Consider the following 21,123-nt stretch of genomic DNA (forward strand, 5'->3'; position numbering starts at 1 on the left):
GAGGCTCCTCTTTAAAACAAGGATAAAGATCACTACCGTTATTCAGTGTTAAACCCTCGCCACTGGCTTAACAGGAGGTAGTGTTTTGTGTGAATGTTGCCCTGTGTGGGTTACTCACTCAGCTGACACTCCTCCGATGTCTCCTTGTGCGCCAAATCAAGACACCGGGGATGAAGGCCTACTGTGTGCTGGGTCGAAGCGGGGCCACCCTGAGACACCAGAGATGAGTGCCTACTGTGCGCTGAGTTGAGATTGGGCTGCCCAGGGACACCGGGGATGAGCACCTACTCTGTGCAGAGTCAAGGCCGTGCCACCCTGGGATACCAGGGTCTGGGTCCCAGAGGGTCACCTGCAAGTGTTCCTCCCATGAGCTGCTGTTGGACTGAGCACCTGTGACACCAGGCACCTCAGAGTTGCACAAAACCACGCTAACTCTGACCCCCACACACCTGTTGTTTTCTTGGCACGATCATGGATTCAGGCAGGAAAAAACAGAGACTAGCCTGGCTCTGCTCACTGCCAGAATATGTTTTCCTTTTGAGTTGAAACTGAAGACTGTGCTCTGCAACAGGACACATGTGTCTAAAGAGCACACAAGAGTCATGAAAGTTCTTCCTACCTCAAACTGAAACTGTTTAGAACAGAAGCTTGTGAAAGGCTTTCCTGAGAAACACTGCCGGTATCCACTTTAGACACAAATGTTCTTATGTAAAATCTACTTTTAGAAATAATCATGAAGTATGTTTCACATTCATACAGATCAGTGGTCCCATCAGCTTCTTAGAACTGCCACAACAAGTACCACACAGCCAGGAAAGCTTCAGATGCAGAAATATGTGATTCTGTGGAGACTCGGGGTCAGAAATCAGCCTGGCAGCTCCCCCAGCAGCTGCAGGGGGTCTTTCAGTGTGTCTGACTTGTTGGGCATCACCCCACCCTGGCCTCTCATTGCATGGCTGTGTCCTCCCGTGGCTGCCCCCCCGTGGCTATGTCATCCCATAGCTGTGTGTCCTCCCTTGGCTCTGTGTCCCCTATGGCTGTGTCTGCCCCGTGGCTGTGTCTCCCATAACTGTGTGTCCTCCCTTGGCTGTGTGTTCCTCTGTGGCTGTGTTCCCCCATGGCTGTGTCTGCCCCTGTGGCTGTGTGTCTTCCTGTGGCTGTGTTTCCCCCCACGACTGTGTGTCCCCCTCATGGCTGTGTGTCCCCCTCGTGGCTGTGCATTCCCCTGTGGCTGTGTTCCCCTGTGGCTGTGTGTCTTCCCGTGGCTGTGTGTCCCTTTCCATGGCCGTGTCCACCCCCCCATGCCTGTGTGTCTTCCCGTGGCTGTGTGTCTTCCCATGGCTGTGTGTCCCCCTGTGGCTGTGTGTCCCCACGTGGCTTTGTCTTCCCATGGCTGTGTGTCCCTTTCCGTGGCTGTGTGTCCCTTTCCGTGGCTGTGTCCACCCCTCCATGGCTGTGTTCCCCCTGTGGCTGTGTGTCTTCCCGTGGCTGTGTGTCCCTTTCCATGACTGTGTTCCCTGTGGCTGTGTGTCCCTTTCCGTGGCTGTATGTCCCTTTCCGTGGCTGTGTCCACCCCCATGGCTGTGTTCCCCCTGTGGCTGTGTGTCCCTTTCCGTGGCTGTGTCCACCCCCCCCATGGCTGTGTTCCCCTGTGGCTGTGTGTCTTCCCGTGGCTGTGTCCACCCCCCCCCGCCGTGGCTGTGTCCACTCCCCCTGTGGCTGTGTCACCATGTGGCGTCTTCCTCTCTTTCTTTTCCATCTTTTCTCCCCTCGTAAGGGCACCAGACACGTGGGTGTCACACCTGCCTGTTCCAGTGCACCCTCAGCTTGTACCTTAGTTAAGTTGGCAGACGCTCCATTTCCAGTAAGGTCACATTCCCAGGTACCAGGGTCAGGACGTCTGCACGTCCTTTAGGGGGCAGAATCCCACCCATAGCAGTGTTTTTCCCCAAATAGTAAAGATCATCCCAGTGTGCAGTTTTTTAGAAACAGCTTTGTTGAGGTGAAACGAATGAGCTCAGTAGATACACAGTTTAATGTGTAGCTGGATCAGTTTTGACAAGTACCACCATCAAGGTTGTGCAAGTCCCCAAGTCCCAGCCTGTGTCGGTGACCCTCCCGCATCCCTTAGGACCCTTGGCCACTGTGGTCGTTCTGGCTGCATTTTCATCTTCTAGGGTTGTGTATAAATAGAACCATTCAATCATGTACCCTCTGTATTCTTTTGGCTCTTTTAACTCAGCATAATTGTTTTGAGACAAGTCCACGGTGCCTGACTCGGGATCATTCAGGACTGCTGAGCCGCTGTCCACTTATAGATTTACTGCGTTTATTGGTTGAGGGTTGAGTGGCGTCCAGGTCTTGGCCGTTTCAAATGATATTTGCATGAATGTTCACATACAAGTTCTGTGCTTTCCTTTCAATTGCAGGGAAAGGCGGGGTTGTTTGGTGGGTACACACTTAATTTTTTGAGAAATGGCTAAACTGTTTTCCAAAGAGGCTGTACCATTTTGTAATCCCGCCAGCCGTGTTCCAGGAATCCATTCTCTCCACATCCTCCCCCAAACTTGTTGAGGTCTGGGGCCTCAACTTTTAGCCTTTCTGGAGCATGTACTGACGTCTCCTTGCATTTCTCTCACCATTTGTGAAGTTGAGTGTTGTTTCTTGTGTTATTTATACAAGATATCCTGTATCTTTTTTGGCAAAATTACCGTTCAGTTTTTGCCCATTTTTCACTGTATTATTTCTTACAGTATTCAGTTGAAACAGTGCTTTATGTATTCCAGATACAGGTCAGATATTGTCAGATACCTATTTTACAAAAATCTCCTCCCAGTCTGTGACTTGTCTTCTTATTTTTATAAATGTTCTTTGAAAAGCAGAAGGATTTTTTAAAATAATTTTACTTATTTATTTATTTTTGGCTGTGCTGGGTCCTTGTTGCTGCGCGGGTTTTCCTCTAGTTGTGGAGATTGGCGGCTACTCTCTACTTGTGGTTTGGGGCTTCTCTCTGCCCTGGTCTCTCTGGTTGCAGAACACAGGCCCTAGGAACTGCAGCTCCCTGGCTCAGTAGTTGTGGTGCATGGGCTTAGTTGCATGTGGGACTTAGTTGCATGTGGGACTGCATGTGGGATCTTCCTAGATTAGGGAACGAACCTGTGTCTCCTGCATTGGCAGACGGATTCTTTACCATTGAGCAACCAGGGAAGCCCAGAGGTGTTGTTTTTTTTTTTAATTTTGATAGTTTATTCATCTTTTTCTTTATGTAAAGTTTTTGCTTTTTTTGTTCTATTTATGAAATCTTTCCCAAACACACAGTGGGTAAGATTATTAATAAATAGTTTCCATATAAATTTAAAATAATGAATCTTTATACCAGCTTGGCCTCTCTCACAGTTCCCAGCTTTTCTGGCTATGAGGTGTTCTCACAGGGTGCTGCACTGTTCACAGAGAAGGAAGGGCCTAGAAGACCCATGGTTGGCACTTTGGGAACCGAGTGTTCAGAGTGTGAACTCTTGACTACTCACTTAGGCCTCTCTCAGGTTTAGGCTAAGATTTCTTACCTGACAGTCAGAATACACCTGATCATATCTTAAAAGTTAAAAATTTACCAAGGGTAACCTCCTATAATGCCTGTTGGAACAAAATGGAATTTTTCTGCCTCATTGATAATTCATAGAGATTTGCCAGAGAAAATAGATTTTAAAAGCTAAAAAATATGACATTTTGGGGGGAAGATCCCCTGGAGGAGGGCATGGCAACCCACTCCAGGATTCTTGCCTGGAAAATCCCATGGACAGAGGAGCCTGGCAGGCTACCATCCATAGGATCGCAGAGTCAAACACAGCTTGAAGCGACTTAGCACGCACGCACGCACACGCACATGACATTTTTGTGTCATAATGAATATATCGCTTAAAATTAAAACTAAACACTAGGAGAATATCCTGCTTTTTATCTTGCCTGAACATTGTCCTCCTGCCCCAGCATCTGTGTGGAGGGAGTCAGAGCTGGGACCCAACCAGGAATCAGAGCACAGAGAGTGTGTGCTGACCTCTGAGAGTCTCTGCTGCCAGCCTTAGTTCGTAGCTCTAGCACACAGAAGTTGTTGGGGCAAAACTGAGATTCTGCAGTGGTTTACAAATTTTATTTTATTTGCTTCACCTTGCAGCTTGCGCCCAGGGGTTGAACTCAAGCCCTCAGCAGTGAAAGCTCTGAGTCCTAACCACTGGATCCCCAAGAGTGATTCAGACTGCGCTTCCACTGCCAAGGGCTTAGGTTCCATCCCTGGTTGAGGAACAAAGATCCTGCAGGCCCCCGGTGTGGCAAAACAAAACAAAAAAAGTGTCTCTCTGGAAAATTTCAGTAACATTTCCAGGTGCCAAAAAACATATTCTTTGTTTCATGGTGAAAACTAATGTCAGTAATCTAGGCTTGGAAGAAAAGTTATGACCAACCTAGATAGCATATTCAAAAGCAGAGACATTACTGTGCCAACAAAGGTCCGTCTAGTCAAGGCTATGGTTTTTCCAGTGGGCATGTATGGATGTGAGAGTTGGACTATAAACAAAGTTGAGCGCCAAAGAATTGATGCTTTTGAAGTGTGGTGTTGGAGAAGACTCTTGAGAGTCCCTTGGACAGCAAGGAGATCCAACCAGTCCATTCTAAAGGAGATCAGTCCTGGGTGTTCATTGGAAGGACTGATGTTGAAGCTGAAACTCTAATACTTTGGCCACCTGATGCGAAGAGCTGACTCATTTGAAAAGACCCTGATGCTGGGAAAGATTGAGGGCAGGAGGAGAAGGGGACGACAGAGGATAAGATGGTTGGATGGCATCACCAATTCAATAGACATGGGTTTGGGTGGACTCCGGGAGTTGGTGATGGACAGGGAGGCCTGGCATGCTGCGATTCATGGGGTCACAAAGAGTCGGACACGACTGAGCGACTGAACTGAACTGAAGTGAACTGAATCTAGGCAGGGTTGGAGATCACCTGATGTTTTGTTATTTAGTTGCTAAGTCATGTCTGACTCTTTGCAACTCCATGGACTGTAGCCCCTCAGGCTCCTCTGTCCAGGGGATCTTCCAGGCAAGAATACTCAAGTGGGTTGCCATTTCCTACTCCAGAGGATCTTCCTAACCCAGGGATAGAACCCAAGTCTCCTGCATTGGCAGGCAGATTCTTTACCACTGAGCCAAAGGTATTTTAGACAGTGAGGTTTTATAAAAGTATAACCAAAAAAGATCAAAAATTTTCCTGGATCTGGAATCATTCTTTGTGTGGCAGTCAAGAAATGCCTTGTAAGTGATTTAGCTGGAAATAATTCCTATTCGGCACAGATTGTAGTCTGGGCTCTTCTTAATTTAATATTGTGCTGTATTTAAAGGATATACTGTCAGGTTGTGGGTTTTCTGCACTAGACGTTTGTGGTTCTGTCTGCGTCGTTAAGGTCCTGCCACGTGCCAGCGATGTGAGTGGGGAAGCTGGTTGAAATACTCATTGTCTGCTAGCAGAGAAGTTCGTGTGCGTGGAAAGCAGAGAGAGAGAGATACGTAAGAGACCGCATGTTGTTAGAGAAAGGCCCAAGATGCTGCAGGAGCGAGTGCGTTAATTATCTTCTGTGAGAAACAAATTACCCAGCACTTAGCAGCAATGGGAGCTGGCAGACTTTTTGTTAAGAGCCAGTGATAAATATCTCAGGCTTTGTAAGCTGTCTGTGTCATAGCTACTCAGCTCTCTGTCATAGTGTGTGAGTGCAGGCTTGGAATATGTGAATCCAGGTGTTGGTGAACTGTATTTACAAAACCAGCCGGGCAGCCAGATCTGACCTGTGGGCAGGATTTGCTGCTGGCAGGCCTGCAGTCACCATTGTGATCATCTCCCATCTCCTGTGGGCCAGTGCCTGTGCTGAGGGTCTGGGAATCTGCCTCTTCCTAAGGCTGGAAGGGGGTGGGGGTGTGAGTGGCCCCAGAGAGGGGACGAGAGTTACAGCGCTTTATAGCCCAATCCCAGAAATGACCAGTTAACCACTCTGCTGACCTGTCTTCATTGGAGCTGTGGTGGGGTGGTGACACACAGATGTGGGTACTGTCAGGGAACTGGAAGGACCGTTGGGATGAATGTGGGGAACCTGCAGCGGGGCCGAGATGTGCAGTCAGCTCTGAGTCTCACAAGGAAAGTAGGGGTTTACAGCCAAGGCACACGCGGGGGTTGGTCAGCGATGGAGAGTTACTGAGAGGGACGTTGGGGCTGGGCGGTGTAGTGGGAGAGGGATTGAGCCAAACCAACCTCACGGGATTCCTGCTGAAGACAAGCCAGGGCTTTGGACATCACCTGGGATGGGGATTTGGGGGATGGGGAGAGGAACCAGTCAGATGCAGAGAATCTGATGGAGGTGGGGGGAGGGATTCGAGGATCTGATGGAGGTGGGGGTTCTGGCTCAGCTGCCAAGCAGGATTCCTATGAAACTGGACACTTAGAAGTCAGGGTCTCCTGGTCGGAGAGCTTGGCGGGAGTGTTTGTGGCACCGGAGGTGGGATTTGTTGGCACCATTCTCAGTGTGCATCTTCCAGTTGGCTTTCCTGGTAAACTGAGCTCTTTGAAAGCTTGGTCATTTTGTTCTTTCTCTTTTCCCAGCTCAGTCATGTGTCCTGGGCCAGGTCAGTTCTGGTGGCATCTCTGCTCTCATTTATGCAGTAAGTAGAGATGGTTCTGGTTTGTGCTTGGCTGTGCTTGGTGTGGACTGGGGACAGGCAGGTGTACGGCCACCCTGGCGTCAGCTCTGTTGACAAGAGGATTAGGGCCCCAGAGTCAGGAAGACTCACGTCCCTTTTATATCATTTAAGTCATAAATGTGGAAGACACCGCAGGGCACCACTCCGCCTCCTGAGTCCTGTGCTTCCCCTGCACAGGCCTCCCTTCCGCAGCTTCCAGGGAGTTTGTGGGTGGGAGGGGCAGAGGGACCCCTCCCCGGGCTCAGAGGGACACAGGTGGGGAGCTCCCTGGATCCTGGTGATTTTACCATGTGCCCCCTTCCCCGCCCAGCTTCACACACAGGTGTAGGTGTTTGTCTGGATCCAGGTCTGAGTGCAGCCTCAAGCAGTGAGTTGGGTCCAGTGGGGAGAGGATCCACAGGGAGGTCAGAATAAGGAAGGCTCACTGTAAAGATGGGTCACTGACTCTTAAGGGCTCAGATGAGAGGGGCTGCAGGAGGCCGGGAGGAGCAGCCCTGCCCACCCAGGACGCCCACTGGGGGCGGGGCCAGGAAGAAGGGGCAGCAGGCTGAGTGGCATCTCCATGGCCCAGTGCCCAGATTTGGAACAGAGCCCCAAGGGGTGCTCTCGAGGAGTGGTCGGGCCTGCCTGCAGTCAGGTCAGGTCAGGTTCGGTTAGGTTTGGCGTGATCACCACTCCTCTAGCAGCACAGACTTGTGCCCACTGAGAAAAGTTGGGGACTGGCCGAGAGCTTCCTCCCTAAGCCTGCGACCTGCCTGCAAAAACCTAGTTCACCCAGTGGGTAGGGGGCCTTGTGGGAGGAGGGGGGCTGCATGGACCAGAAGAGGGGGACACGGAGAGATGCTAGCTGGCACCGGATACCCTGCTCGGCCCTCACATACCCCAACGGTACCTCAGGGGCATCTCGGGCATGATAGATGAAGCAGGTCCCTCGCCAAGTGTGGAGTTAATGAAAGTTTTTAAAGTTATCAGAAAACACGATATTTCAGTTCCTCCACTTCCTTTTGTCCAGTATTTTCAAATGTTGCTTAATGTGCTAGAATGTACAGGAAAACATGTCCTGTGTTTAAAAGAAAACAACTGGCAGAGAGACATGTAGATTAAAATTTGAAAGGGTTGTTTTGACTTGAGAAAAATGTTCCTTTCTGTCCTTTGTCGTGAAAGTCTCACTGTGTTTTTCGTTGAGGAGGCTGGCCTCACAGTCAGCTGGGTCACAGATGGTCAGAGTAACTCAGCTGGCTTCCTCCTCCAGCTCCACCAAAGGTCAGCGAAAGGGGAGCTGTCCCAGCTGAGTCAGAACTAAAATAAGAACCTAACTGAGAGCCAGAAGGCAAACAGGTCGTGGCCACCTTGGTCGTGAAGGTGCTCTGGACGCTCTGCAGAAGAGTTCATCGTAACCCGGCTTTCCCTGAAGTCAACAGTCTCACTCGAAATATTGCCCTTCTGTGTTTGAAATACAACACTTTCTCGAGTTTGTGTGTTTTGCTCAGGTCACAGTAGATCCCTTAAAAAGGACATTTAGAAATGAGACTGTGTGTTTGTGGTCACAGAATGAGTGACAAGAGAAGTGACCTGAGGGTGGAGGGGCTGCTCCAGGCGCATTTTCCCATGAAAGACGTTAAACACGCAAAGAAAATCTGCCCAGCCTATAAGAGGAATTCTGAGCATGTTCTTCAGGTTAACCAAACCCTGCCCTTCTGAGTGACTATGGGGATGCAGTGGGAGGGGCCTGGAAGCCACTTGCAGATTCCAGCTGCTATGGCAGTCCAGGGGGTTTCGTTACTGAGGGCATGAAGCCAGGCTGAGGTCGTGGGTGGGACCCTTAGATGGAGTCACCCAATCCCGGGGGACCTGGGGCAAGGACATATCTGCCCACTGGCTGGCCCGTCCTGTCCCCTGGGACTTCACATGGGTAGAGCTGGTCCCACTGGCTGGGAGCTGGGGGAGCCTAAGGGCCTGGTTGGGAGGCGTGTCTGTGTGGGCTGGCCCCTTTGCAGGAGGAGCAGGCTTAGGGCATCGCGAATTCCACAGCTCCCAGACACAGGTCAGCCAGCACAGGCCAGAACCCAGAGGAGCTTCCAGGAGGAACTGGGCGTGGGCAGGCCTGGAAGGCCGGAAGCTGGGGAGGAAGGGCCTACATGTCTCTGTCCTGTTGGACAGTGTCTGCAGAGCTGGGAGTGTTTTATCATCACTGGTCAAGGCGACTGTCAGCAGCCCTCCCCACTCGTGGAAACACAAGTGTGTATGGTTTTGAACAGGAGCAGAGATTAGGTGTCAGTGGGCTGCCTCTGTGTGGCAGGACTTAGTAAGTCTTCCCTGCTTCTTGTCCCTCATCTGTAATAAGCTGCATGTGTTTGGAGTTGGGGAGTCCAGCCCCCCACAGAGCCATGCAGTCTGCCCCCCCATCCCAGAGCCCACAGGGTCCCCACCAGGGGGCTGACCACCTGCCCATCATTCCCCAGTTTTCTGCTGTTAAAGATTGTGCCTCTTGCTCCTGTTGATGGAAATAATCAATAAACAATCCACAATAGGAATAGAGAGAAGCTTGTGACTTTCTGAGCCAAACTGCGGACTGTAACCCAGAAGACAGCCACTTGGGTGACTGAGAATCTGCTCCAAGGAAGCCGGGTCTCAGTACAGTTTTCTCTTTGTCAGAACAGAGACCATTAAACACGTCAGGGACGCATTCCTTCAAGGTTGAAAAACAACAGGTCAGCGCGTGCAGAGACAACGTGGCCTTGGCCCCTGGGAGGGAGTCATCGTCTGAGGACTAGCACTGGCGTCCTGGAAGGGCAGCGTTTAACCTTTACTTTAACAAGGACATTCTTTACTTCTGGTCAGTGTGTCCTTTTCTCTAATAATTAAAGCAGGTGTATGATATATGCCTCATAGGCCACAAACAGGTATAAACTTGGAAGTAAGTCCTGTTTGAGCCAGAGTGGCATCCCCAGGCCCGTGTGTGAGGACCCCTCTCAGGCCCCCACCGGGCTGGGCCTACACAGCAGGTGACAGGGGTGCAGCCCCCCTTGCACCTGGTGGAGGACGAGAGCACCTGAGCTCTGCACTCTGGCCCTTCCTGCTGCGTGGCTTCCTTCTGCTCTGCAGCCGCGAACACTCTGACCAAGGGGCAGAATATCACGGGAGCAGCAGCATCCTGTGCTCTGGCCACCCTCACCTCTGTCCTCCTGTGGAGGAAATGGGCGTTTGTGCCAGAAACGGGGGTGTGAGAAGGAACCTGCCAGCACCAATGTCTTTACTTCATGTCACAGTTGTTTTGTTTTAGTAGAAAAGGAAAATCAGAGTGAATCTCCCATTTGAGTGAAATAGAGAGAGAGTGAGGGCTTCCCAAGTGAACTAGTGGTAAAAAAAAAAACAAAAGCAAAAACCCGCCTGCCAATGCAGGAGATGCCAGAGGCCGGGTTCAATCCCTGGGTCAGGAAGATCCCCTGAGGAGGGCATGGCAACCCACTCCAGTGTTCTTGCCTGGGAAGCCCCGTGGACAGAGAAGCCGGCAGGCTACAGTCCATGGGGTCGCAAAGAGTTTAACACGACTGAGCACACATGCACACACACCCAGTAACACGACTGAGCACACATGCACACACACCCAGAGAAACAGTGAACACAGTCAGTCTGCCGTGTGGTAACTTAATCAGGATGTCCCCACATGCTGGATACACGGGGCTCTTGGAGCCGGAGGTCTTGGAAGCTCCTGCCAGGCGCTGGGGTAACAACAGCACGGGACTGCACCCACAGAAGGGGGAGCATTGACCTGTACGTTTCTATGTCGGAGTCCGTTTCCCAGGCAGTCGGTCAGCACGTTCCACTTGGTGTTTACCAACCACGTAGATGAGGACCTGCCATGTAGCTCTGCTCAGTGCTGTGTAATTACCTTATGGGAGAAGAATCTGGAAAACAGGGAATGTCTGTATATGCATAACTGATTCACTTTGCTGTCTGGAAGAAAGTAATAACATTGTAAATCAACTATACTCAAATAAAAATTTAAAAACCCACGTAGATGAAATGTTTGGTAATGATGCATGTAATTCAGTTGAATTCAATGTAATTCAATTCAAATAATTCCAAAATTATTTGAGAGGATTTGAATTTTAAAAGTACCAGTTATAAAAAGTTGCTTTTTAACTTTGCCAAACATGCTCGGGCTTCTGTCCAGGCCCTCGTTGTTTGAGCTCTTAGGAACAGCTGCCATTCTTGGTCTGTTACCTTGGGGCAGGTTATTCATCTCGGGCAGGGTGTTACATCAGGGGCAGAATTTGTTCTGGCTGAAATCATGGCATCGGCTTGGCTGGTGGACTTGCAGCCTTTCGTGCAGCACGTGGGAGCGCGGAACACCGGATTGCAGGATGCGGGAATGGTCAGCTCAGCAGCAGACGAGCTGCGTGTGGTTCCGCATCCAACAGGCTGTTGGGTGCACTCAGCCTGGGTCCTGAACCCTCCTGCTGTGGTCTGAATGTTTGTGCACCCCCAAAATTGCTATGTTGAGATCCTGACCCCTGAGGCTTGTGAGGCCATGAGGTCAGGTGTGAAGGTCTCCTGAATGGGACCCGTGGAGCCCCTGTCCCTCCACCACGGGAGGGCTCAGCGAGGAGGCGCCAGCCAGAACCCAGGGGTAGGGGCAGAGTCCTCACCTGGTCAGGCCACACTGGCCATCCTGGTGCCTTGGTCCTGGGCTTGCTGCCTCCAGGACCGTGACACGTGAACTTCTATAAGCCACCTGGCCAGTGGTGTTTTATTACAGTGACTCTAAGGGACTAAGACTTGGCCCAGTAGATGAGAAAATGGTCAGAGCTCATGAAATACAAGCCTCTCCAGTCTGGATGGATGCCAGGGACGTCTGGGGTACAGACCTGTCCTGTGGGATCTGCCAGAGAGACTCCATGTCAGCCATGATGAGAAGGGAGGTTGATCAGACAATGGAAGCCCTCTGGAGAACCTCTGGGAATCCTAGAACCCAGGAAACTACCTCACAGGCCCACTGCTCAAAGCTGGCCTTGAGGTGTTTTATATTAAAACAGCTTCCCACTTGCTTCAAGGCTGTCTTGCTGCACTGTGCAGGCTGTAGTGATCTCGGTCAAGGGAGTTCAGATAAATGTTTTCTTATGGTTACAATCACAATCTAAAAGAATTGTTTGCATTTCTTAGAGTGACATTATTAAGTGCCAGAAATGGTTTAAAAGTAACAAAAGGCCTGGATATAAAAATTGAGCAATGGTGTTGATTTGGCCTCAAATTACCCCTTGTCCTCTTGGAGGAATAACTCATGTCCAATCTGTGTGGCTGGGTGGGGATGTGAGGGACCAGCTGGGTGGCCCGTGCGGCCCCCACCGATCGGTGCCATGTGGTTGCCCGTCCACCCTCAGCTTCCGGACCCTGGGGAGCAACACACTGTTACCTGCGTGAATCTTGTAGGGAACACGCGTGGCTCCCGGCCACACGCAGGCTCCCTGTGCTGAGTGGGTCGGGTACCTCTTACATACCCGCTAGGTCTGCAGAACACGCTACAAGCACACAGTAGGAATTCCTAATGTTCTGATGTGACAGCACATAGTGTTAGGAAGTAACTAACACAGGCAATTACTTTGTAAGGAGCTGAGACCCCCCAAAAGAACAGTGGCCCCCTGCTGCCCAGGAGATGCCTTCAGGCTGTGTTGAAGACTCTAGGGGCTGAGAGGTGGGACTGGACAGGCTGCCCCCTCCCCCATCTACTCCCCAGGCCCCAGATCCCCACCGCTGCAGGGCTGACGGTGCTCGACCTTGTGGAAGGAGCACAGCCCGGTGCAGAGCATGCCTTGTCCTTTACCCAAGATGCAGACCCAGGAGGACTGGCCGCTGAGTTACAGGCTCTTACAGGCTGACTGGGGCCAAACAGGAGGAATTGTAACTGGACACGGGCTCTCTCCCTGGGCTCTCTCCCTGGCGCCCCTTCGGGAGCCTGGGACGGAGCTGTCACTGCCCAGAGCCGTGGAGGGAGCGGGTTCCTGCCAGCGCCCCCACCGGCTGTTACTTCCCCTGGAGGGCGGCCACAAAGCCAGTCCTTTGTCAGGGGAGGGCCCTGCAGTTTCCAGACCCACCGCAAGCTCTGGACCGGAAGGGCTGCATGATCCTGGAGCAGCTGACGTGTGGGAACCGGGAGGGGAGTGCGGGGGAGTGACCAGGGGAGCCGCCTGGGTGTCCTGCGTCCCTCCATCCCTTGTCCCTCAGTCCTGCCGCTCCCAACATGGCACTCCGGGGCCTGCGCCCAGCCGTCATCCCGGAGGACCAGGAGGTCCCCCCGGCGGCCCGTAATGGGGAGCATCGGGGTCTCAGCAGCCAGGACGAGAGGGCCGAGTCCAGGCTGCAGCGCCGGCACAGCGATGTCAGGGTCTACAAGGAGTTCTGTGACTTTTACGCCAAATTGTGAGTGGCCCCCTCCCGGGCCCCCTCCTGGGGCTGGAGTTCACTGCCTTGGGGTTTGACCTGCACCTTCAGCAGGTCTCCTGCCAGGACTGGAGGTGGGGGGTGAGGATGCCCAGGACGAAGTGCAGAAAAGAAGGGAGGAGAGAAGGAAGGTGCTGCCTACAGGCAGGAGGCGGGCCCTGCTGACTCCTCCTGGGAGCTGGAGTGGAATCACCGCATCTCCATCTCCTGGTGTGCTTAGCAGGGAGGGGAGTTTACCTGGCCTGAGTCTCTGCTTCCTCCATCCACTCCCTGTGCTTTCGCAATAGATATCCCGCTTCTCTTTACCTGAGACAGCAAGCTTCTGACGAGCTCTAAGACCAATGGGACCAATACAGTTACACTGTAACCAGAATGCTTGGTGAACTCGAAGTGCTTTGGGGGCTCACATTCCTGCACTTTAATGCTAGAATATACGTTTCACACACTTCGATAAACAAGGCACTTGAATAACAGAAGGCTCAGTGATGTCAGGTTTTCTGTGTGCGGCCGATTTGTAGAGGCGGATCTGTGGAGGCAGATCGGCTGAGACAGTTGTGACCAGACCACCACCAAGGCTTTCATGCTCCCCAGGTGTACATTTCCCACCATGGAAATCCTCTCTGAAACATTAGCCTGTTAATTGTAACTAATCCGACGGCAGCTCACCCTGACTTTTACAAGTAGCTTCTATCATCTGCAGTAACCGTGTCGGTCACTGTGAGAAGACTGAACGGGTATTGACCGCGGGGGGCTGTGCCCCGAGCGAGGGTCAGGGCTGTACAGGAACTCTGCATCTTCCACTGAATTTTGCTGTAAACCTGAAACTGCTCAAAAACAGCCCATTAAAAAATATATATACGTACAGTGCCAGCGGGTCAGGGAGGAAGAGCAAGGTAAGCAGTTAAGTAGGTTGGTGAGATTATTGGTTTGTTAGGGCTTCTTTCCTCAAAGTTTCTGCTAATGTTCTCTTTCCTTTGTTTTCTTGCTAGTTGTTGAAATGAACAGTTCTTCAAAAACACAGAACTTTATCTCTAAGACTAATTTACTTTTCCTGTGTGTGGGGGAAAACTTGCTTTTATAATGTCTCTGCCTGTTTTCTAACTACATTCTAATCTGTGAGTATTTGAACTTGAGTGTAAATGGTCTGTAGTGTAATGAGCATAAATGGGTCAGTGATAAACAATTTGATATGGGGACCCATTCATAGTCTTAAAAAATATTGAGGTCTCCAAATACCTCTTGTCTTTAAAAATATTGAGGTCTCCAAATACCTCTTATTTTATCGGTATTTACTGTATTAGAAAATAAAACTGAGAAAAATTTTAAGTGATTAGTTCGTGTAAAATAACAACATGCTCATTACACATTAATAATATTAACATTAATTTTATATGAAATGCGTTTCCAAAATGACAAAACCCTGGTAGAAAGAGTGGCATTGTGTTAACATTTTTGCAAATTGTGTGTGTGATTAGTTCATGTAAAATAACAACATGCTCATTACACATTAATAATATTAATATTAATTTTATATGAAATGTGTTTCCAAAATGACAAAACCCTGGTAGAAAGAGTGGCATTGTGTTAACATTTTTGCAAATTGTGTGTCTCAGTAAAGCCATGCCACCTGCCTTCATCCTTCTGGAAGATGTTGTTTTGAATGAAGTTTATAAAGAAATTGTGGCCCCTGTAGAGACGTGGGGAAGAGGGGAGCCTTTCCTCCCGGAGAATGTCACCAATCTGGGAAATCAGTATTCAGGGCACTCCAGGGTTTCTCCTGTAGCTCTCTTGGAATTCTGCTAAAATCACTGAGAATTCAGTGACTCTTTTGAGAGAGTTTTAAATTAGTAACAGTGCTTGATGTTTGAGTAGCTCTTTTTGGTTTCCAAAGTGGTTTTATAGGCTTTTTCTTATTCAACTCTTGGAGCAGTACTGGGCCCGTGGGGGCGGCTGTGGGCCACCGCACGTTGTCGAGGAGCACCTGTGGATTTTGGTCCCTGTTGGGAGAAGGGGACCAGAACCAAACTGCCCTCGTTTGTCCAGCTTGCAGCAGAGCCGGGTGACAAGGGAGAGATGGCTTCTCTCCCTGATCCCCAGTACTTTTTCAACAACAAATAGAAAGTTCGCTTCAGTAGGGTACTTAGGTCAAGTTTGCCAAGTGTCAAGGCCACGTCCCTCCCTTCCTTTCCTGGCAACGCTTTAATCGAGTTTTGTTGGTGTGGGGTCGTGGACATGGACTTCTGCATGGGGTGTGAAGTCGACAAAGCAGGATGTTGCTCTGTGAGACCGTTGCCAGGAGAGGGCGGGGTCGTCTTCCGTGGGAGTGGGGGTGAGGTGTGCTCTGTGCAGACCTTGCTGAGGAAGCAGTGAGATGTGGGCTGTGATGGGGACAAGGCAGCGGTCCTCCAAGGGTGGGGGGAACTCCTCCTCCCCCTTGGGGGCTGGGCAGGCTGCGGAGGTTGGCAGTGACTGCCCAAGGAGGGCTGAGTGGGTGTCTGGGGGCTCAGACGCTGCCCCTGGGACCCGACACACAGCGGAGCGCATGCTCTGAGTGGGCGTCTGGGTATCTGAAAATAAACCCGCAAATCATGAAGCTGCCGGGCCAGCACCAGCTCTGCCAGGGCCTTCCCCCTGGGGGCCGTCCAGAGACCCAACAGTCCTTCACCGGAGCCCACAGTCTGGAGAGATCTGATAGGGGGTTCGGTCAGGTGCTTTCCCTTTACTGAATGCACCCGAGTGTTCGGAGTCCAGGGGAGCCCTGGCTGGTAGCTCCTCAGCTGGGGTCTTGTCATGGTTCCTCTTTCCTGACAGGTCTCTCAGGTCCTGTCGAGCATGATACCGTCATCCCATTGTGGCTCCTGGGCGGGGGAACTGGGATTCTGGGCCTGAGTCTCCCCTGAACCAGACAGCTGTGTGATGCTGGGCTTGTCAGTCTCTGGACCTGCACATCACCGGCTATAAAATGGTCTCAGGATGGGAAATTCTGTGGCTTTCAGATCCATCTCCCAATGACCGTGTTCGGATCTGTCTCCTAGCGTCCATGTTTGGCATTTGTACCCCCGTCGGACTGTAGGACTGAAGCTGCTTTGGCAGGGCCTCACCAGTCGGGTCCTGTATCTGGGATGTGCCTTCAGCATGTCCAGACCATGTTCGGGGGGAGTTCAGTGAAGCCAGTGTCAGGCCCTCAGTTCAATTCTTTGAGGTGGCTCATGAGGCTCCCCTGCAGCCCTGGCTCCTCACGGGCTGGGCAGGGGGTAGGGTGCCCTCTGGGCTGTTGGCAGGAGGATGCAGGATGTTAGCGAACCAGAGGGTCTGCACCCAGATGCCACGTGAGAAAGTGGGCTTGAGACCTTGGGTCGCAGGCAGGAAGCCAGCTTTATGGACAAGACATGGTTGTTGTGACCCCAGACCAAGCTGTCAGGAAGAGCTGCCATCTGTGACCCATATCCCCTGTCTGTCTGTTGCAGCAACATGGCCAATGCCCTGGCCAACGCCAGCTGCGAGCGCTGCCGGGGCGGCTTTGCGCCCGCTGAGAAGATTGTCAACAGCAATGGCGAGCTCTACCACGAGCAGTGCTTCGTGTGCGCCCAGTGCTTCCAGCAGTTCCCGGAGGGCCTCTTCTATGAGGTGGGTGTGGGTGAGCTGCGGGGGCGGGGCAGTGATGGTGGGTGGTGGTGAGGGCTGGGCAGTGATGCTGTGTTGGTGGGGGCTGGGCAGTGACGGTGGAGTTGGGGAGCTGGGCAGTGGGAGCTGGGCAGTGATGCTGTGTTGGTAGGGACTGGGCAGTGATGCTGGGTGGTGGTCAGCCCTGTGGATGCCCCCCAGCACCTGTGTCCTAAAGGGGCTCTTATTTGTGGGGTGGGGGCACCCCTTCTTATCCTGTTCTTCTCAGTGTCTCCTCTTCTTTCCCAAACACCTATTCTTCCTGATCCTATGGTTGTTACCATGGGTGCTGGGCGCAAGTGTGTTCATGCTGACTGGCCTGAAATGCCCCCTCATGTCTGCTTTGGGGCTCGTCTAGGGACGGCCTCAACCTGGGAGTGAGGACAACAGTGTATGTGTGTGTGTCTGTCTGTCTGTCTGTATGTTCTGTGTGTTTCTATGTATATATCTGTGTCTGTATGTGTCTGTGTATATCTATGTGTGTGGTGTGTGTCTGCGTGGTCTGTGTGTGTGGCTGTGTATGTGTGTGGCTGTGCTTGTGTCTATGTGTGAGTGCGTGCCTGTGTGATCACCTCCTTGTGTGTCTGCACGTGTGTCTCTATATGGTGATATGTGTACACAGTTATGTGACACCCAGAGGTGGCTACTGTTTGGTTTCTCCTCCTGCAGATTTTAAACTTTTCCTGTTTTACAAGCCATTCCTGAGGAAGGAAAGGTGGCTTTTAGAGGTCATTAGTAAGTCAGTTGTTGGTCATTCCGACAGTGTTTTCCCATAGGAATGGGGCCTGGGAGCGGGGCTCGCAGCCAGCCTGTAGAAGTCATGGGGCCGCAGAGCAGAGCAGTGGGTGTGTCGGGACAAACTCCAGAACACCGTGTTGCTCAGACACATCTTTTCAGCTCCTACCGTGTTCCCAGAACACACATTCTCTACGACAGAAACCCTCGCTGTCAGAACAGGAATCTCTTTTCTGTCAAGGGTGATAGCCTTCAGGGGACCATGGTTCTGGGGACCGAGCAGGGCTCTCCAGTCCCTAAGCTGGTGCAGGGGAGGCCGTGGCCCCTGGCGCCCAGGCCCGCAGAACAGTCCTGGGGGTCCAGGGAGCCTGTCCCAAGGAGACGTCGGTCTCCACACTTGTAAAGCCCTCTACCTGCCTGATCTCCTTCTCGAGGCCCAGAGAGGCTACGTGCCCTTGACAAGAGCAGACTAGTGACGTAATAGGGTTATACCTCAGTTTGGTCTCTGATATCTGATATGGTTTTCTTTCCCTGACCTACTATTTTCAGAGCTAAGATTTTTACTGAAATGGGTAATTATGGCAGTGGCCTTATGAGAGATTCTAAGGAGGAAAAGAGAAGACGCAGGCTCCTATCTCCACAGCTTGCTGTTGCCTCTCCATCACTTTCTTTTCCCCATACTGTGAGAAGGATACAAGCAGTCCCCCAAATAGAAAACATTAATAAACTAGATAACATTGAACTCCAAGTCTTCTAGGTGTCAGGCATCCTTATCAGTGGAGGACTGAAATCACTGTGAGGGAAAGAGGGGTCCTGCTTACCTCGGTAGGATATGCTGCTCGTGCGAATAATCAAACAGTAAATGCAAAGTAACACTTGTAACATGCTTTCCTAAAAACTATTGATCAATTGATAGATTGACTTGGCTACATCAGAATCTTCACTGCATCATGTGGGATCTTTGATTTTGGTGCAAAGGCTCTCTAGGCGAGGCACACAGGCTTCGTAGTTGAGGCACACGGGCTTGGTGGTTATGGCACGTGGGCTTGACTGGTCCTCCACTTGTGGAATCTTCCGGGACCAGGGATCACACCCATGTCCCCTGCATAACCACCGGATGGCCGGGGAAGTCCCGATACTCACATTTTGATCATTTGTATAGTAATAATCTTTGTAATGGGCTTCCCTGGTGGCTCAGATGGTAAAGAATCCACGTGCAATGCAGGAGATCTGGGTTCGATCCCTGGGTTGGGAAGATCCCCTGGAGGATGGCATAGCAACCCACTCCAGTATTCTTGCCTGGAGAATTCCATGGACAGAGGAGCCTGGCGGGCTACAGTCCATGGGGTCTCTAAGAGTCGGACATGACTGAGTGACTAAGCACTGCACATCACACAAAAGTGTTGACAGTTAAAATAGGCTAGAATATTTACTGTCTGTAAATTTGTTTTTTCAACATGGGGAGAGGGGTCTGTGGTTCTCCTCCACCCTGAAGGTGGGGTTTGAGCCAAGACCTGGTGAAACCTGGTGAGCAGGGGTCTCATTGCTGTCTGGAGGCGGAGGGTCACTTCTGGTCTCAGCTGGCCAGGAAGCCTGTCTGTATCCACACGCAGGCATGTGGAAGGTGCCAGAAGGTGCCCCTCTGCTTCACAGGCCTTAGGAAGATGATGGATCCTAGGGCTGTCTCCTACTCAGAGGGGCCGGTATTTTCTGTTTCAGTTTGAAGGAAGGAAGTACTGTGAACATGACTTCCAGATGCTCTTTGCTCCTTGCTGTCATCAGTGTGGTAAGTGTTGGTGCCCAACCTGCCGTGAAAAGTAAGTTTCCTCCTGCAGGACTTCCTCCCACGAGCTGCGTAGGAGGGAGAGTCATCAGGTGCTTGTCAGCCGCACTCCCCGTCATCGAGGTTAACCACCTGGAAGAGTCCCAGCCCGAGAGCTCCGGTTCTCATGGCCCGAGGGGTGACTGACCCCAGGACCTGCTGGGCTTCCATGCAGTTCCCTTTTGTCAATGCAGTTGGTGGGGGGCAGCAGGGACCTCGAGAGGCACAGGGGTGGCCTGCCGGTCACACAGCCGGAGAACGTGGGATTAGCGAGTAGATGCTGAGAAGCCTAGATGCAGGAAGAAGTTAAGTCTGCGTTACAAGAAAGCAGGCTGTGGATTTCTGCTTTCTGTGCCCATGACCTCATATAACCACAGGCCTTGGAGAGGGAGAGCCCACACCTTGTTTAGAAAAGGAGAGCAGACCCAGAGATGAGAAGATGGCCCGAGAATGTGGCTGCAGGGCCAAACACAAGGGCTCAGGGGACACGGAGGCGTTTTTCTAACACAGCACCTCCTGTGGGATCCTAGCACAGGGAGAATGGTTTCCCGGGGCTGTGGGCAGGGAGGCCGAGCTGCGGCCTGAGTGTCCCTCCCGCAGGTGAATTCATCATCGGCCGGGTGATCAAAGCCATGAACAACAGCTGGCACCCCGAGTGCTTCCGCTGTGACCTGTGCCAGGAGGTCTTGGCTGACATTGGTTTCGTCAAGAACGCCGGGAGGTATGAGCAGGGCACCAGTCCCCTCAGGGCAGGTGGGTGGGTGGGCAGGGTGGTGCGGCAGGGTCGCCTGTGCTCCAGGTCATGCGCGTGCACTGTGGCTGGCCGGGCCTGTGGGGGACGCCCTGGCATTGTCCTGCATCTGGCATGGCTGCTAGGGGGATCTTTTAAGTGCTACCTGATCATCTGAGTGGGAGTAAGTAGCTTCCTGTGGAAAGTGGGGCTTGGTTCTGCTCTTGAAACACAGCAGTGATTTTTAAGAAACGGTCTCTTGAATTTCTTTGCATAGATATGGGAAGCTTTTTTTTTTTTTTTTTAATTATTAGAAGAACGTTGGATTTTAAATGTCAGCTTCTGTGGCTCTGTTTAGGCACCTGTGTCGCCCCTGTCATAACCGGGAGAAAGCCCGGGGCCTCGGCAAATACATCTGCCAGAAGTGCCACGCCATCATCGATGAGCAGCCATTGATATTCAAGAACGACCCCTACCATCCAGACCACTTCAACTGCGCCAACTGCGGGTAGGCCCACGTTCTCTTGCTTACTGTATAGACAGTGGAAATAAGTGAACACACTGACCTGGGTATTACTGTTACTCCGGCACCCAAACTGGTTTTTTTCAGCTTTTAATCCGGAAAATGTTAAACCTATAGGAGAGTCAAGAGACTCATACACAGAGAACCCCAGACCCTTCATGAAGTCTCACTGGGTAACATGTTGCCATGTGTGTGTGTGTGTACAAGTGTGCATAAACATGTACCTTTAAATGTGTGTATTTAGTCACTCAGTCATGTCTGATTCTTGAGACACCACAGACTGTAGTCCACCAGGCTCCTCTGTCCATGGGATTTCCCAGGCAAGAATCCTGGAGTGGGTTGCCATGCCCTCCTCCAGGGGGATCTTCCCAACCCAGGGATCAAACCTGTGTCTCCTGCATTGGCAGGTGGATTCTTTACCACTGTGCCACCTGGGAAGCCCTAATACATTTGAATAATCAGCTCATATTAA

General features: G+C 51.5%; 1 protein-coding gene across 6 annotated transcripts in view; it reads left to right on the plus strand.

Moving 5' to 3' along the window:
* The window catches only part of LIMS1 (LIM zinc finger domain containing 1), an 82,778-nt gene that overhangs the window by 52,555 nt on the left and 9,100 nt on the right, over positions 1–21,123 (plus strand). For 4 of the 6 annotated variants that reach the window (XM_070379502.1, XM_070379503.1, XM_070379501.1 and 1 more), the window contains exons 2-5: positions 16,646–16,805; positions 19,296–19,362; positions 19,999–20,119; positions 20,487–20,636. In XM_070379502.1, coding sequence (XP_070235603.1) covers positions 16,646–16,805; positions 19,296–19,362; positions 19,999–20,119; positions 20,487–20,636 — 498 coding nt within the window. Of the gene's footprint in view, positions 1–12,880; positions 13,158–16,645; positions 16,806–19,295; positions 19,363–19,998; positions 20,120–20,486; positions 20,637–21,123 lie in introns of those variants that run through there. The other 2 variants (XM_070379500.1, XM_005889967.3) reach the window with 2 other exon arrangements.

Source organism: Bos mutus, chromosome 11, assembly GCF_027580195.1.
Source record: "Bos mutus isolate GX-2022 chromosome 11, NWIPB_WYAK_1.1, whole genome shotgun sequence".
Classification (NCBI taxonomy): Eukaryota; Metazoa; Chordata; class Mammalia; order Artiodactyla; family Bovidae; genus Bos; species Bos mutus.